The sequence below is a fragment of the Amaranthus tricolor genome, chromosome 1, assembly GCF_026212465.1.
Source record: "Amaranthus tricolor cultivar Red isolate AtriRed21 chromosome 1, ASM2621246v1, whole genome shotgun sequence".
Classification (NCBI taxonomy): Eukaryota; Viridiplantae; Streptophyta; class Magnoliopsida; order Caryophyllales; family Amaranthaceae; genus Amaranthus; species Amaranthus tricolor.
Window position 1 is genome coordinate 2822414 of NC_080047.1, and position 19119 is coordinate 2841532.

General features: G+C 29.8%; 2 protein-coding genes across 3 annotated transcripts; both read left to right on the forward strand.

The window, feature by feature from the left end:
* Positions 1-731: 731 nt before the first annotated feature.
* Positions 732-6822, forward strand: LOC130798878 (protein NUCLEAR FUSION DEFECTIVE 4-like). The gene is made up of 3 exons (XM_057661975.1): positions 732-1227; positions 2003-2871; positions 6056-6822. Exons 1-3 carry the CDS (start codon positions 892-894, stop codon positions 6498-6500), a joined length of 1650 nt encoding a protein of 549 aa, XP_057517958.1. The 5' UTR covers positions 732-891; the 3' UTR covers positions 6501-6822.
* Positions 6823-10881: 4059 nt separating this feature from the next.
* LOC130798881 (endo-1,4-beta-xylanase 1-like) lies at positions 10882-18616 on the forward strand. 2 transcript variants are annotated; one of them, XM_057661980.1, is made up of 8 exons: positions 10882-11121; positions 11212-11246; positions 11665-11797; positions 13403-13575; positions 14147-14248; positions 15425-15571; positions 16823-17461; positions 18128-18616. In XM_057661980.1, exons 1-8 carry the CDS (start codon positions 11061-11063, stop codon positions 18461-18463), a joined length of 1626 nt encoding a protein of 541 aa, XP_057517963.1. In that variant the 5' UTR covers positions 10882-11060; the 3' UTR covers positions 18464-18616. The 2 variants fall into 2 exon arrangements, with proteins under 2 accessions (XP_057517963.1, XP_057517966.1); XM_057661983.1 differs by lacking the exon at positions 13403-13575.
* Positions 18617-19119: the final 503 nt, after the last annotated feature.

A 19119-nucleotide genomic window follows, 5' to 3' on the forward strand; every position in this document is an offset into this window, starting at 1 on the left:
AATATTATGAAGAAAGTATATTTTTTTTTTCAATTACTTATTGTTTGTCATATTCATCCAAAAAGAATTATAGAAGTAGACTCTATATCAGATTACCTGTAAATTTTAAAGAAGTACTTTTTTATTCAAATAATTATTTTGCTTTGACTAAGTTCATAATTGAGTAATTAAATTAAATTCTAATGAATTATAACACAAAATAATAATAAGAAACAAAATAAGTTTACACACCGATGCTTTAAAGCAATAGCTAACAAATATTTGAGATGTTTCTAAAATAAATAATAATATATTTGAAAATATGAATTAGAAAAAATATATAATAATTTTTGACATTAATAATTTAAATGAATCTAATTTACGTATAATCAATAATAAACAAAATAAGAAGACATACACATTCTTTTTTTTTTTTTTTTTTGAAATGAAGACATACACATTCTTTAAAGCAATTCCTAACAAATAGTTGAGACATTTTTGTAAATGAATAATATTATATCTGAAAATACAAATTAGAAAAAAATATATAATAAACTTTGACGCAATTATTATTTATATAATAGTACAAAATTTAATTATATTCTAATTTAGTTTTTATATAATTTTACATACTTATTTATTTATAACCAACGCGGATGCGTTAGCAAGTTTTCCTTTTTTTATTTTTTTTTATTTTTTTATATAGATAGGGGCCGCCAAATCTTTCGCCTAGGACTTTAAATAGCGTGAGTACTTGACAACAATTGCAAAAACAAATCTTAAGTTGAAGCCTTTTGCGTTTTAACCTTGACGCTTTTTCTCCCTTTCTTCCGCCACTGCAGTTCCTTAAAGTTATTAGACCCATTATTATTTTTCTTCATTTTATTCTTCAACTAAACTCCATTAACAACAATGGGGTTTTCTTCTGAACAGCCATCAATGACAACCGCTTTAAAGTGGTTAGGTTTCGTCACAGCCGTATGGGTACAAGCCATTTCCGGCAACAACTACACATTTTCCAATTACTCTGATGCACTCAAAACTTTAATGAATTTAACCCAAGTTCAATTAAACAATTTATCAGTTGCTAAAGATGTTGGTAAAGCTTTTGGACTTCTTGCTGGTCTTGCTTCTGATACTTTCCCTACTTGGCTTCTTCTTCTTATCGGCTCTCTTGAAGGTTTTCTTGGTTATGGTGTTCAATGGCTTGTTGTTAGCAAAACTATTAATCCTCTTCCATATTGGGCTGTAAGTTCTTTTCTCTCTTACTTTATTAGGTTTTGTATAATGGGTTTCATGGATGTTTTAATTTTTTTATTTTTTTTTTGTATAATGGGTTAATTTTTACTTGCTATTTTTGTAAATTATGATATATGTTGGCTTTCTTCACAAGTTAAATTTATTGATTTGCTTAAATTAGTAGTAATTGTTAGTGTAATTGTCTGCACTTTGGGATAATGCATGATTTTTACTGATCAAAATGGTATTTGATTGAAATTTTCATGTATTTAGCATTTTGAACTTTTGGGTTTTTGGATTTATTTGTTATTTTGATTGATTATGATATATACTATCTATTTGTTGTTTTTATATTGATGGGTTGGAATTTTCAAAGATCCTTCCTTTGTTGAATATATCACTTCAACTGTTTTTGTTTTGTTTCTTAATGTGGTTTCATGTACTTGTGAGAAAATGTAAGATTTTTAGTCATCAATTTTGTTTTTTTATCCATAAGAAATTAATTTTTGATGATGTTTCGATATAGTCAAAAAGTTCGATGGATTGAAATTGATTTTTGGTGAGTAACAATAATCAATATAGTTCATTATTCTAGGATAGCTTGAATTGGAAATTAAGATATTCTCTTCGATTAGTAGTTATTCAAAAGATGTTTTTTTTGGTGGGGTTGAGATGCTTTAGATCTATTTAATACTTATGGGATTTAAAGGTAGTGTTATTGTGATTTGTGACCTTTAAGATTCTAGTTGATGATGATTTTTGGTTGATTCTTCATATGCTGCAGATGTGTATATTTATGTGTATGGGAGGGAACAGTACCACTTGGATGAATACAGCCATCTTAGTCACATGTATTCGAAACTTCCGAAAAAACAGGGGACCAGTTTCAGGGATTCTAAAGGGTTATGTGGGTTTAAGCACTGCTATATTCACTGATGTTTGTAGTGCACTCTTTGCTGATAGCCCTGCCAAGTTCCTCATGATGCTCTCCATTGTCCCTTTTTTGGTTTGTCTAACCGCGATGATCTTTCTCCGGGAGGTTCCTCCCTCGACTTCTGAATCGGACATCTCTAAAGAATCAAATTACTTCAATATGTTTAACATTGTGGCGGTTGTTGTTGCCGTTTACCTTTTAACACACGATCTGATTGGATCACTCGGACATGCTTATGATGTAGTCTTTTCCGTTGTTCTATTAGCATTGCTTGCTTTCCCGTTGGTTATACCAGCGTTTATTGCGTTTCAAGCATGGTTGGATTCAAAAACTAAGGATGATATCGAGGATCAGAACGGGGAATGTACTGCGCCCTTACTAGCTCCGGAAGGTGTGCCAGTATCGCAACCAAGTCAAGAAGTGAATGGCGATGCCATGGCTAACAAGGAGGTTGTGGAAGTAAATGGGGAGATCAAGAAATCGCAACCTGTTCTTGGTGAAGAGCACACTATTGTTGAGGCTTTAAAGACAGTTGATTTTTGGGTTCTATTTGTGTCTTTTTTGTGTGGAGTTGGAACTGGTATGGCTGTTATGAACAATATGGGTCAGATGGGTTCTGCTCTTGGGTACTCAGATGTGTCAATCTTTGTGTCGTTACTCAGCATAATGGGATTTTTTGGGAGGATCATCTCCGGGACAGTTTCCGAGTATTGTATCAAGTAAGTATTCTCTCGGTTTCTCATGTGATTACTTTTTTTTTTTTTTTCCGTATTATGTTTGAATCGTGGCGTAAATTTGATTTGGGTTATGATGGATTAGAATATCTGATTTGGGTGTCAATACACTAGCAATAAACAAGACTAAATGAATATTACTATTGATTATACGAATAGCACACTAAGAGTAGTAGACTAGTTCAGACAAATAAATATTTGGGCGTCGATTTGGATGTCATTCGTAAAGTATTACTAATCACGTTCAATTGCAACTCAAAAAAGTCAAAAGTTACTAAAATGGATTTGATTTTGGTTTCTATAATTTTAGAAATTTTCAACTTTTGGTGCTGCAACTTTACTTGAGGAAAAGCCATAAAAAGGTAGTATAATTTTATAATTTATATCATAGATTCATCAACCTTTGATTTGGGGTATGTTAATGGGAAAATATTAGGCCTGGGTCATGCTTTGATTATATATAAATCTCATAATCAATAATGAATAATGAATTGTCTATTTGCTGTAAAATCATTCTTTATCATGCTGTCCTTTTCATGTACGACTACCATTGAACGAGGGTTGTAAACTTTTTAAAAATGTAATTTTGGTAACAATTAGTGCTTGAAAACTGTCGTAGAATATTAAATTTTCTGTGGGTGGAGAAGTGCAATGGGACTTTCTTTCCATGAAATAGGCTGACATAGAAGTATATGATATTGATTTTACTTGTTGAAAAATTAATTCATGTATCATCCCACGTCGAAGAATTAAAGAGAGGTTGACTAATATATAAGCTTGATGTTTTAGTAATTCTTTATTAAGACTATTTCACCGTGAGACGGCCTTAATTGAGTCAGTCCAAACTATTTTAAAAAACTGCTTCTTGTACAGATTTCAGTATTCGGGTCGGATCCGGATATCAATTTTAGTAAAATCGGGTACTCAGTATCCGGTTTTGTGTTTTTTTTTTTAATTTTTATTCTTAATATATCTGATATAATTAATATATTATAATCATTATACCCTAAAAAAATTAAATGTGTTAAAATTCAAAGTAATGTGTTAAATTATATTCTATTATTGTCCTTAAATAATATTTTAAACGGCGTATTTCAAAATAAGTGTTTTCAGTAATTATTAGATTGATAGCATGTTTCATAAAATATTTTATACGATGATCAGCTCAAGAATTTGATTTATTCTTAATGTGGTATTGGCAAAGTAAATTTACTAAAATTATCCTTGATAATTAGAATTTAATTAGGATCACCAAAGTAATAACTAGTTAGTAAAGATATTGCGTTACTTAGTTTTATCTTATTACTAGTATAAAAACCCGTACAATACAATGCACGGATTTATTATTATAGAATATACAAAAATATTACTTCATAGAATATGTAAGTATATATTATCGTGATTAAATTTATCGAATACATTTTTTAAGAAAAAATTTAAATATTGAATTTTTAAAATTATTTATCAAATACATCACTTTTTCATTCAATTATATCTAACAAATTCTAAGTTAGTATGAAATTGCTAAAATAAATTACATAAATATTTTGCCTAATTTAGCTCCAATTTTAAAAAAATAAAATTCTAAATTAAGTAAATTTATCATGTAAACAACTTATATCCACTAAAATTCTAAATTAGGTAAATCTATTACGTAAACAACTTAGAATTTGAATTTTATATAAAAAAATGTTAAAAGAAATAAGGAAAAAAAACACAATTTTTAAATAAACAAAACCGGTATCTGGATTTCGGATATCCGGTTTAACCCGGTCGGACCGGGTCACACTTTTAGGTACCCGGATTTCCGGATCTGGGTCGACCCGGTACCGGGTTTTGAACACCCCTTGGTTTACTTGGGATCAAAGCCTGTGTTTGATACTTAAATAGTTGACTTGGTTTATGCAGACACATAGTTTGTGATATCGATTCGCCTTCCTTAAGTTTAATAAATTTCAATTTTTTAATTCGGGTTCATACTAGGGGTGTTTAACGGGTTGGATACAGGCCGGGGCGGATACATGCCTCAATTGAATAATAGGGGCTGCATATGGTCTGGGCTTTTAAAGCATGATCCGATCCGATACGACCGGCTTTTTAGAAAAAATATTAGGACTCCAAACTCATATTGTGATCATAAACAATAATTTCTTGCACAAACTTCACTAAACACAATAATTAGCTTGTTTACTGGGAATTTTGTTAACATTTTTCTTATTTAGAAAGACCAATTTAATAGAAGTTTGTGCAAATCTGAGAAGAAGCCAAATCAAACACACTGAAGCATTGTTTCAAAAGAATTGGTGCACAATAGTATTATACTAATAAAAATAGGAAGGCCCGTTTAGGGCCGGTCAACAGCCTGTTTTTAGCCCGCTCCGTATATAGTGAAAGTTAACCCTTCAAAAGTCCAGCCCGTTTAAGATCCGACCTATCAAAAGCCCGTCTAATACAGGGTCGGGCCAGCCCCCAGCCCGTTGCACACTCTAGTTCATACCAAGTGTGTTTTCCAAAGTCATTAGAAGGATATTTATCTTAGAAATTGTACAGCTTTCTTCACTTTGGACCACAAATGAATGGCAATTTGCAGTTCAATAATGACCGTAGCTGATCCATCAATGGAAGACTGATATTGTAGGACATCTTGTGGACCTTATCATTAACCTTATGTAGCAATCTGTCTGTTATCTTTACGACAAGTTTGTCCAAGACTGAAGCTATCAACTGTTCCTCTTTTCCCTACTCTGATGGAATGCATGTATCATTGTGATTCGACTGTTGTAATTGTTAGAGTATATAAAATATCCTGGAGTTTCGACCATCAGCTTAAGGTTTTGGTTGAGTTGTTTCCTTGACATGGTATCAGAAGCCAACATGGCAAGAAGTCACGGGTTTAAATTTCAACCACTCCTCATTTAAAGTGGAATATTCAAAGCCTATGCGCATCCACACTTCTAGCCCAATGGGCTCTCGTGTGAGGAGTATATAACATATCGTGGGACCTTAATCATCAGCTTAAACTTTTGGTTGAGTTTGTTCCTTGACATTAATTTATTTGACGTTCTACTGTATGATTGAGATTGCTTTTGATTCTAGGGTTCGCCTTTGTTGAGTCATTGCGATAAGAACATATTGTTTATCTCCTGAATGTAATTCTTTGATCCTGCAGGAAAGCCGCAACGCCTAGACCACTCTTCAATGCAGCTTCACAAATCTTGTTGGCTGTCGGATTTGTCATCATGGCTATGGGTCTCCCTGGAAGTTTATACCTTGGATCTATCATCGTTGGCTTGTGCTACGGTGTTCGTCTAGCAATCACAGTCCCAACAGCCTCTGAATTATTCGGCCTCAAATATTATGGTCTCATATACAACATTCTTATCCTCAACTTACCACTTGGCTCGTTCCTTTTCTCTGGACTCCTTGCAGGTTTACTCTATGACGCTGAAGCTACCGTCACTCCTAGTGGAGGGAACGAGTGCTATGGAACTCACTGTTATAGACTCTGTTTCTTCATCATGAGCGGTGCTTGCCTTGTCGGGTGTGCTTTGGATGTTTTGATGGCTACCAGAACCAAGGACCTTTACGCAAAGATCGCTGCTAGTAAAAGATAGAAGCCTGGTGTGAACGGAAGATGATCACTCGTTTCCTAGGGTATTTTTGTCTGAGATTTATAATTCTTTTGATTCTACAAGGTAAAATGTTGTGTATATGTAGAAAATAAAGACAATTTTACGTTTAATTTTGTGCAATTTTTAGTGTTGTACTATGTTAGTTAGCTAGAAAGACAGGGAAGAAGAGGGGAGAGGGGGAATCTTATATGAGCCTATGAGTGATCTTTTAACTGTAGCAATATTTATTCCCAAATACAAAAAACAAAATCCAAGAAAAAAAGTGATACAATGATGGTAAATCATTATCATATATCATTCTTGATACATCTCGCACTTTACGCTCATAGAAACTATTATCAAAACTTAGTAAGAGATTGAAAATGACAAACTAAACCCATAAAAAAATATGCGGCAAAAAAGATGACGATGAGTTGAATTTAGAATGTGAAAGCAGAATTTTCTTATCCTCAAATTTTAGCATAGTTCTCTTTGATGCTGTAATATTTTACTTAAGCTGGTTTTTGTACTATATTCAGTTGAATTCCAACAAGTTTCCTTCTCCTATAACATAATTAGTTAACTATCATTTGAGGACACAATCCTCTTTTTATCCCACCAATTTTTATCCTAAAAATATAGGCGTAGAAATTAAAGAAAAGTGAATAGAGTGATATTTAATAAAAAAAAAAGTGCGATAAATATGTAGAAGAGAGGTAAAAAAATAAATTAAAATGTTTAGATGAGAATTAAAAAAAAAACAAATTTAACAGAACAGATTAAATATATAAAGTAGGCCAAGTTTGGTGCAATGATCACATTAGATTTTAGTTTTAGAACTTGGGGCATAGCAATGTGTTTCCTCTTTGTGAGAGTTGCTTCTGTTTGTCCTTAAAACTCTTTATATAACGAGGTTTGAGTTTTACCCATAAAACTTTTATTACTTACATAAACTTGGGAGTTTCTCGTAAATTAAAATGGTTTATTTTTGCACTTAAATTGTTCTTACCTTCACTCAGGAAAATTGTTCAAGGTTGATCCACACTCCCCCAATTGTTACATTAAGCTACAGACTACACACTCGTTTTTTGGCTTGCAATATATTAAATGGGTAGGTACAAGGACTAAGCATTAAGAATTGTACTCAATCATGTGGCTTACATCAAATATTTATGTCATAACATAAAGTAAGGTTCAAATTCAAGAAAATGTATATATGAACACTCCAAAATCAATAATATTTTATTACTTTAATGATCAATATCATTAAATAATTCTCATCTAATTGAGAGTTTAGAGGGTCGAATATACACAACATATATTCTGTATCATTTCATATAAATTAATGATAAAAATAATAAAGAAATTTTTTTCAATTATTCATTGATAACATATATTTTGTATAATTTCATATAAATTAGAAGTTCGAACACATGATTTATCGAGTCATTTTAACATTTATATTCAAATCATTTTAATATACAGGTCAAAATATTACACCCTTCTATTCAGCTTATGTGTCTCATTTCCTTTTATGGTCAAGTCATCTTAATTGTCCAATTCTATTTTTGATATGGGTTTTGGACTTTTATGCCCTTAGTAGCTTTATCCTATTTTCAATTATACCCTCCATTACCCATACTAATTTTCCTCTCTTACATTAAAAACCCATAATACCACTCTCTTTTCTATCCTTAGGGTCCCATTTTTAATTCTCCTTAAAATCCGTAAAAAGTCAAATGAGACTCCTAAGGTGAATAAGCGATTATATTGTAATAAAGTAGAAGTGTTTTTTTCAATGGAAGGTTTACTACAAAATAAACAGCTGGATTTCCAAAATTTTGAAAAGAGTAGGCAGGTGAAGGTCTAGGCAAATTCTGTTGGCTCTCGCATGTAAAAAGACTAAAGAGTGCTTGCAGTCAAAGCTTCTCAAAACGCGGGCCTATTGGAAAGTGTGACCCTCAACTGCCTACTATTGGGCCGTGGATATTCATATTCCTATTTCTGAAATAGAAGTATTATAAAATTGTAAATTTTTATATAAGATTGTATGATAAGATTATTTTTATTAAATCGACTTATTTATATTTAATTATTAAAATAATTATTTATAATTTTTAAAATTGATTTTGACTTGTGATATCAAAGACTTGAAGTTGTATTGGCACAATTAAAATTTTTTGCATGTAACTTTTAGATTTGATTTAGCTTATCATAATTCATGAGTCAAATGTACTTTAGTTTTCAAATCCAATTTTACACTTTCTAATTTAGTAAAAAATTTTGCCAACTTTATAGAATTAGATATCTATTAGTAAAAGATAATATACATAACAATTTATGAAATATCAAAAATTACATCCTAATCTCAATAAATAAAGAAATAATATAGGAAAAAAAATATAAATAAAGTAGCTCATCATTTATAATTATAGACGATATATACTCTACTAGTGAAAACTTATCTAAAAATAAGTATTTCAATTGTAATAGATGCACATAATAATATTGATATCATTGTTCTAAGACATTCAATTACTTTTTTATAAAATGAATGTTATTGTTTCTATTAATAGTTTAATTTTTTTAAATCTATGCATCTGGGGTACAAGTTTATACTATAATATAGATAAATTTATTGAAATTAAATTGATATATTATTTAAAATTTTTATTACAATTGCCAATTTTAGAGAATATTACAAATAATACTTTAATAAATACCTACTTTATAAATTAAACCTATACACATGTTGCATAGATTAGAAAAAATAGTTAATAAATTACCGCTAAATTTGATATCCAAATTCCAACGGACAAAAAAGAGATGCTATAATCAATATAATGGCTAGTCATTTCCAATAATAGTTACTCCCACAAAATTTACTCTATAGTCTATTATTAATTGGTGCATGTACTAAGAAAAGTGGGTAAAAATGAGATTTTTATGGAGAAATGAGAAAAAATTATGTATCAATGAAAAAATAAAGTAAATGTGTATGGTGAGAATTTAAAAAATATAAATTATAACTAAAAATAAAATTAAGGAAAATTTAAACCCACGAATTAAAAATCAAATTAATTGGGTTATATGATCAAGCTAGAAATGAAGTTAATGGCTGTTTAAGTTGTCAATTTGTCATCTTAAATTTGTCTTCAATTACCAAAAAATTTAAGTTATCTACCAACCCTGCTTAAGTACGATATGACGAAGGAAATAAAACATGTTGGTTGTATAGATATCTCATGACTAATGTATAGATGAAAAAGCTTTGAGAGATAACGCAATTTAATATATTAATTTAATTTTTAATATCTTAAATTATGTATGATAAAAAATTATGAAAATTAAATATTAATGATCTTTGCATTGAGATAAATCAATTAAGATTTCCACTTGAACATATTTTAATTTATTAATCAATCCACATTCCACACAAAAATATGAGTTCCACGACACTAAAAACATATGGGGCCCATCTAAGTCATACATTTTCGAAAAACTAGTCCTATATAAACATCCTCTTGACATGAAAGGCAAAAGATTAGTCCTTGTGTTTACGCAAGCTTATAAAAGTCTCATTGTCCTCCAACTAAGCAACTCATGCTCTTGATCTACACATGTGATTGTGAATCAACAAAGCACGGGCATCCCGTATATATAAAGCTCCATTCCGTACTCCTTCATTCCTTAGCAACTTTTTAGTAGTTAGTATTAAATAATAAAAATTACATTTAGTAATCGGTATTAAATGATAAAAATTACATTTAGTAATCGGCATTAAATAATAAAAATTACATTGAAAAATTAGTGTAATTTTAATAAAATATATTTTGACAAGTTTAATAATTATACTTGTTTTCTCTCAATAATTTCATTTTCTTCATAAAATTTATTTTAATGAAGTATATTAATGTAAGTATATTTGTAAGTATATTAATGTAAGGTAATTAATGGGAAATTATTAAAAAAAAATTTATTTATTATGAAAGTTTCATTACAGTATCAATAACTGTTAGAGCGTATAATATATCCTAGATCCTCAACCATCAGTTTAAGTTTTTGGTTGAGTTGATTCTTTGACATGGTATTAGAAGCCAGTGTGACAAGAGGTCACTGGTTCAAATTTCAACCAACCCTCGTTTAAAGTGAAATATTAAGCGTCATGTATGAAGAGAGTCTGTGTTGCATCTACAATTCTAGCCCAAAGGGCTCTGATGTGAGAGGGCGTGTTAGAGTGTATAATGTATCATGGAGCCTCAACCATCGGCTTAAGCTATGTTATGCACTCTAACAATAACCAAATGGACCATTAATATTTTAAATTAGCCCAAAAAATAATAAAAAAGGACAAACTCAAATATAAAACTTCATGCCTGCATCCCTTGGCCTCTACTGCTCACTGTTCTCATGTGAACTCTTTCCTCCCCCACTTACATTCCACTCCAAAAAATACAACCTTTGATTATTTCTTCCCTATAAAGTTAAGTCTTGATGATGATGAACTTCTGAATTTCATACCCTAAACAAAAATTTTCTTTAGTCTTTTTTGTACCCATTTTAATGGATTTAACTTTGATTTTTCTATGTGTTTTTGGTTTGCTTCTCTTTGCAAATAGTTATGGTAATTGATTTTCCTAATTTCTTCAATAATTTTTTTTCGGCACGAATCAAATTGAGCTTCTTCTTACACTAATGCTTGCTTTTGTGGCAGATGGGCCTCTTTATGATTCTTCTGCTTATACAGAGGTATACATTACTCTTATCTATTATTGAAATTGCAATAGTTTGACTTTTTACATGAGAACGTTTTATTTTATGAAAAGTTGATATTAATAATCCTTGTATTAAAATGAATAAAAAAAGACCCTACTTAACTATATTTTAACTTATAAATTAAGAATAAAATACAAATTAAAAAAAACTAATAAATAACGACAAAAATGAATGACATAAGTAAAATGAATAGAGGGGCCGGTATAACATTTACAATGAAACAGTGAGAACCTAATTTCACCTAGCTCTAAAAATTATATATAATATTACACATCAATTAATATAATTTTATGTTTAATATTTACATTTTTAGCTTTTTATATGATAGTATATATATTATTAACAATATTTTTTGTTAATTAGTTTATTGTTTGATGGCATGCAAATATAGTGTAAAGCATATCCTGAGGACCCACTATACAATGGAGGAATCCTACAAGCTTGCAAGGGATCTTGCATTAGCAATGCATCTTCCCCAACTTTTATGCTGCATAATCTCTCCAATGCATTCTACACCTTCTCAGGTTATTTTCCAGTTAATAAACTTGAACTGTATCGCATTTTATCAACTACCCGTACACCTTCTTTTTTAAATATTGATGGTCATAAATAACCACTTTCTTTTAGTGCAACATTTGAAATTTTGAGTTCATTTAATGTATGAATTTGTTATAGTGTTTGTCAAATCATAAATTCTTGTGAGAGAAGATTTCTTTAAAAGACACTCTTTAATTAGACTGATCTTAAAAGAAAAATATAGAGTAAGTTTTTCGATAGAAATTAACACTCCAACATAATTTGCTTTTAGTCAGATATATATATATATATATATATATGATTTAGTAACATTTATTAGACCCTTTAGCAGCATAATAGAAATCACACTAAAGCTTTTTGTTTATAGGATCTAGTGACATTTCTAACAAATGTATTTTTTTAATGCCACTAAATCCAATGTCGCAATGGCGCAAAAAGTTAATTTGTTGTAGTGTAAGAATATTGTAAGTAGGCATTTAGAATATTGTAAGTACTTATACTTCGTGAGCATTAAGTATATTGTAAGTAGGCATTAAGAATATGGTAAGTAGGCTAGTAAACTAAGTTTCTCGGTAGACATTAAGAATATTGTAAGTAGGCATTGAGGATAATGCAAGTAGACATTTAGGATACAGTAAACGGGTTGGGCCTGTGAGACGTCTCTCAAAGAAACGGTCTCTCAGGAAACCAGTTGTTGTCAAAGAACTTATTTGGGCCTCGAATCTAACCCTTAACAACTATTCTTATGAGAGACTGTCTTTCAAAGAGACGATTTTAAAACAAGAAGCTTATATTTTTATTTTTTCTTTAAATTGTAATAATTAAGCTATTTAAGCCATATATCTAATGTGTTTTTCCGTGAAAGACCATCTCTCACAAATGCTAGTTTTAAACGGGCCGAGCTTTGATGAATCTGGCTTTCACTGGGGTCGTATATTTACATGAAAAGAGTGGGCAAAAAGGGTTCTATATAAGTCTTGAACGAGTCTTTAATTTTATTCTTTTTTGCTTGAGCTATAATACATCATTAATACTGATTTATAATAGTTAATAGTTAAATTATAATTAAGAAAAACAAATAAAAATGATAGGACATTATACTCAATCTGATATGCTTATTTCAATAAAAATTCAAAAAAACAAAATTATAAACAAGAAATGTGTTGAAACGGGTCACGCAGACCTAACTCCTTTGAGCTCATTTATTTTTGAAAAAGCTTGACTTAAACATGACTCATGTTAATTTGAACTCGACACGATCCTTATCCGAACGATTAAACAACTCAGCAGTGATGGTTTTAAATGTGCAAGGTGCCAAGTGCCAACTGTATAGGCCCCTAAATTAAGGAGTCTCAAATATTAATTGACATCAATTATATTGCTATTGCTTTAGTTTTAATTATAAAAAAAAATTAAAATGATATGGTCTTAAAGTTTATGGTGTATTTTTACTCCGCCCCTATAATAAACAAGTCTAATTGCAACAACTCAATTTAGTTCTAACCATTTTTGTATAATTAGCTATATTGACAATTTGAGCAAAATGTGTTTTTTCTTTGAATTGTTTGTATATTAAATGGATGAACGTACAGCTTGGATAAAGATAGAGGGGGTTGATTCATCTTTAATTAGGGCAAGCCTAGAATCACAACATGCAACATTCAGTTGTATTGGAAGTGTCATTGCTAAACAAGGATGCTGGTCTTTCATTAAAGGAGGATTTGTCTTGGATTCGCCTTCAGATGTTTCACTTCTATTTTTCAAGGCAATCTTGTTTCTTTATTATACACTAATAATTATATTTTTTAATTCTTTTTACTCACGATATTTCTCTAAAATTTCAAGGGTGTTTGACAATTGGTTGTTGGTTATTGGCTTTTTAATTGGCTTGTTTGACCAACTGAAGATATTGATTGTTTTTGTTGACTTTTAAGCTGACTGAAAAAGTCAATTACTTATAGAGATGTTTGGTAACTTTAGGTATTAATTGTTGGCTGTTTATTAAAGAAAAAATGTATCAAAAAGCCAAAGTTAAAAAAAAAAGCTAATTAGAGTAACTTTTTTATTTTAGCTTAAAAGACAGCTTTTAAACTGGCTCAAAAATTATTCACCAAATATTTTTTGAATATTTAACTAATCAATAAGGCAAAAGCCAAAAACCAAAATCAACAAATAAAAATAAACTTAAAGACATAAACCAAACACCCGTTCATCTAAGAAGTGAACAAATTGTGAAAACTATACAAACATTGTGAGTAAAAAAGACTAGAGGAAATATAAAATATGTCGAAACTCTTTAATAATTATTGAAGATTGTCATGTGATCCACGTTACAGGATTACACGGGAAACTCCAGCAATATATCAGTAACAAGTGCATCTCTACAGCCTTTTAGTGAAGAGCAATGGAAATTAAATCAACAAGCTGTAATTAATAGAGTAAGCTTTTATTAATGACTAGATAATTACAAATTATTGTATGAGATGGGGAAATAGCCCATCTCATACATACTATGAATTTATTTAAAATCCTTTTTTTAAAAGACAATCTCTCAAAAAATAATTTATGCAACTAAGAGATGTTGAAGAAATGTCAACAATATATAATCTCACAACAATAATTTATTGAAATATTGACTAGGCTACTTCTCATACTAATAAATGGTTTTGAAAAGAAGTCTCATCAAAATTTTAACCCCTCCTAAATGGGCTCTATTATACATGAGCCCACCAGAAACAAACCTATAATTTTTTTGCACAAAAACTTGGGAGAGACTACATCAGATTCAGACGATATAATTAGGTTGGTCCAAAAGTTAAAAATAAAAAAAATAAATATTTAATTTTGCTAATATTAAACCTTAAATTAATATTAAAGTGGTCAATTTCAAATTAAATTAAACCTTAATTAGATCAATTAAAATTTAAAATTTTTAATTTTAACCTAGGTAAAAGTGATCAATTTTGTTAGCTTAAAGTGATCAATTTTTACTTAGAAATTTATAATTAGATCAATTATTTTAAAGTCTTTAATTTCGACGTTAGGATGATTAATTTATACCTTAAGATAATCAATTATATATAAGAAATTTCAATTTTGACCTAAAAGTGATCATTTTTATATTAAAGCGATCAATTTCTACTTATAAATTTATAACCTTAAATGGATTAATTATTTAAAACTCTTCAGTATCGACGTTAAAATGATCAATTCAGACCTAAAAAGTGATCAATTGAATGATCAATTATAACTTATAAAAGAAATCAACTTTGACTAGAGGTATTCAAAACAGACCCGATGACCATTGAATTTAGCCGACCTAATAACCTAACCTGATTTAACCCGACTAAAATATTAATTTACAATTATGTAAAAATCAATATGGACACAAGACCCTATATTGACCGATCCGAAACACTTAAACCGAAATTAACCCGATGATACGAATGCACATTTCTAATTTTGACCTTAAAAGTATCAAATATAACCTTAAATTGTTAAATTACTGACGTATATTGAAAAAAATATAATTAGACCAATTAAGTTATTAATAATAAATAGCGTTTTTTATTGCTTTCTAATATGTAACACTACTATTTTTTGCATTAATGGAGGAACGCAAGCGTTTTGTGACAGTTCATGTGTCAAATTTGCAAGGAGAAAGGTTGGGTGGAGCTTCAATAAACATTCAACAAATCTCCAATGATTTCCCAATCGGATCCGCAATTGCGTCTACCATCCTTGGAAACCTTCCATATCAGGTTATACTTCCTCAATTCTGAAATATCCGTTATATTCTCGTTATTGACACTATTCTCGTTCAAATTTATTTTATATATTACAACTAATGTCATGGAAAAATATAGTTAAGTAACATTTTGTTTGAGTTGTCGAATACATACTTTTATAATATAAATAACGCATTAGATTACGTAAAAAATCACATGTAACAAGTATAATGAAACGGAGAAAGTATAAATGAATAAATTTTAACTTTAAAAATATTTTATTATCCTATGTCGAAAAAATTTCTTGCATAACTCTCATCAGGACGAATTTAAAGGTCATTTGATTAGATATCCTTGTATTTGTAAGAACAAAAGATGTTACTAATTGTTTCAATTAGTATTTAATTAACAAAAAATCTAATTTGGTTAACATGAACATGGCAATATATAAGTGAAATTGGGAAAATAAATTTTATTTGTCAATACAAATCAATGATCATGAATTAAATTCAATTCAATTGAAAAAAAAAATCATTTTTAATAATAATTATACTCATCATTTCCAGTCAAGTAGCTAAATATTTGTAAAATTCCTACAAAATGTAATAAATTGAATGAGATGGAGTAGGGATGAGAGCAACTAACTAAAGACTAGCTAGGAGGACTACCCCATAGACCCAAGTGTTTAGGACACCTTGCACCTAAACCTATTAATTTTTAATTTAATTATAAATTGACTTAAAGCCAGATTAGAAATTAATAGGTCATAACTTGAAAATTTGGACATGTAACTTAAAAGTATTCGTAAAATTTTGATCATAATCCGATTCCAACTATTTTGACCTTTCTTTTTCTATATTCTTTTATTTTACAGGTTTAATATCATCATTCTTAGTCGTGACTCAATTTATTCAAAGTCAGTTTTGTTATTTTAAATCAATATATTATATATCTTTGTTGAAGTCGTACAATTGAATAGTATAATGAAATTTTTTTATAAGAAAACATTTTAAACAATAATATGATTTAACAAAACTCATGGACTATATTAGTCGACTCGAATATAAGTATATGAGTGGAATTTAATACGACCCACTCAAAAATTACTTGACCCGGAAGCATCTAAACTAAAATTGACTAAATTGAAAACGACCCCACACAAAATCGGTTTGTCTGTTCGTTCCGTTAGGACAGGTTTACTTGCACCTAAATGCAATGTAGTTCTTGTATCATATTAACAATAATATCAAAAGGAAATCCTAATTATAATTTTTACCATAACAGAGTTGGTTCTTGAAAAGGTTTAATGCAGCAGTGTTTGAGAATGAACTAAAATGGTATGTAACAGAACCAGAAGCAGGAAAAACCAACTACACTCTGGCTGATCAAATGCTACAATTTGTTAGAGCAAACCAAATAACTACAAGAGGCCACAACATTTTCTGGGAGGATCTGGACTATACACCTTCATGGGTCCGAAATCTCCTTGGATCCGAACTTAAACGGGCCGTAAATTCTAGAATATTGGGCCTTATGAGTAGGTTCAAAGAAGAGTTCATTCATTGGGATGTTAGCAATGAGATGCTTCATTTTGATTTTTATGAGAAACGACTTGGCCCCAATGCTACATTGGGCTTCTTCAAAACGGCCCATGAAGCTGACCCATTAGCAACCCTTTTTATGAATGAGTTTAATGTGGTTGAGACTTGTAATGATGATAGTTCAACGGTTGATAATTATGTTAGAAGATTAAGGGAGCTTAAAAGAGGAGGTGTTACAATGGGTGGAATTGGATTAGAAGGGCATTTTAGTGTTCCTAATCCTCCTTTTATTAGGGCAGTCCTAGATAAATTGGGTACTCTTGGACTTCCTATTTGGCTCACTGAAGTTGATATTTCTCATACCATTGACAAACAAACACAGGTAATTGAATTTAATTTTATTAAGATTAATTTGCAAATTACAGTCTTACAGTTTGAGACTTTTGTGAATTACAGGCTAAATATTTATTTGTTTTTGCGAATTATAGTCATTAAAGTATCAAAATTTACAACATTCAGGTAGCATTACAGAATTCCAACTACATAACCTAAAATTTCGACCACCAAAATTGTTACATTATGTGATTTGGCCTGAATGTTATAAACATTGATATTTGGTGGTTGCAATTAGCAAAAAATGAACAATAAGACTCTAATTCACAAAAGAGCTAAACTTTAAGGCTATAATTCACAAATTAGAACGTGTGCACCACCAGGGCCATCTCGTAAATTTTAGGGCCCCTGTGCCAAATTTATGTTGTACACCCTCACAATTTAAAGGAAAAAAAATCAAAATACTACTATATAATTAAATCTCTCTGTTGATTACACTAATAATATTTAACTTTTCATTATTTGGTTAACTCTCGTGTAAAATAGCATGTATGTATTCGCTGTAATTGAACCAATAAATCAAATAAGTATAATAATATATTTTTAAAACCCCTCTAATAATGAGGCCCTATGCGGTAGACCGCTTTAGATATGCTAATCAACGGGCATCCTAAAAAATTCTCAAAATGAGCCAAATTTTGCTATCTATGCGCAGGCAGTTTACCTGGAACAAGTGTTGCGAGAAGGATTCTCACACCCATCTGTAAAGGGTTTAATGTTATGGACAGCCCTACACCCAGAAGGATGTTACCAAATGTGCCTTACAGATTCCAATATTCGCAACCTTCCTGCTGGAGAAACAATAGACAGGTTGTTACAAGAATGGAAAACTGGGAAAGTTGAGGGAATTACTGATGAGCTTGGTTCATTTAGCTTCCACGGATATTTAGGAGAGTATACCATAACGGTTCAATCTCAAAATAGAACCACTAATTTCACCTTTTCTTTAACTGAAGGTCATGAAACTAAATATTTTAATATTCAACTCTAACTTTTAATTGAAATTAGGCTATTTCAATTTTTTTTAATTATTATGTATAACATAAATTGTACTAGTGCTCATATTTTGAGTTTTTTTCTTTTTATTTTTAGTTTCTAGCTATATTTTTTAAAAAAATAAATGATTTGAAATTTGATTAAAAAATTACATCAAAGTATTATAATACTTGATTTGAAAAGCAATTTATTATTAGTTAACAATCTATTACATAAAGTGATAACAATATTTTTTAGTATGAACACTAAACCAATTTCCAACTGTGCTCAATAATAAACGTTATTTAAACCAATAATCAACAAATTTAAATAATAAATCAAACTCGAAAATGAATCTTATTCAATTTGATTTTCAATCGAGCCAAATAAAAGTCTTATCCAATAAGTATGTTAAGTGTTAACTAGCTATAATCTGCAATGTTCTAATAGTAATTGAATTTGACTCAAATCGACTTTGAATCAATAAGTATGTTAAGTCTTATCAATTATAAGTTTATGTAAATTTTACCATTTATAGGTTGTTTCTTATTTTATTTAGTAAAAAAATAGTATTATACAACTAAGATTATCTATCTAGTATATAGAATTTTTTATCGTTTTTATATGAGTAATATATATATATATGTTTTCTTAATAAGGGCATAATTACTT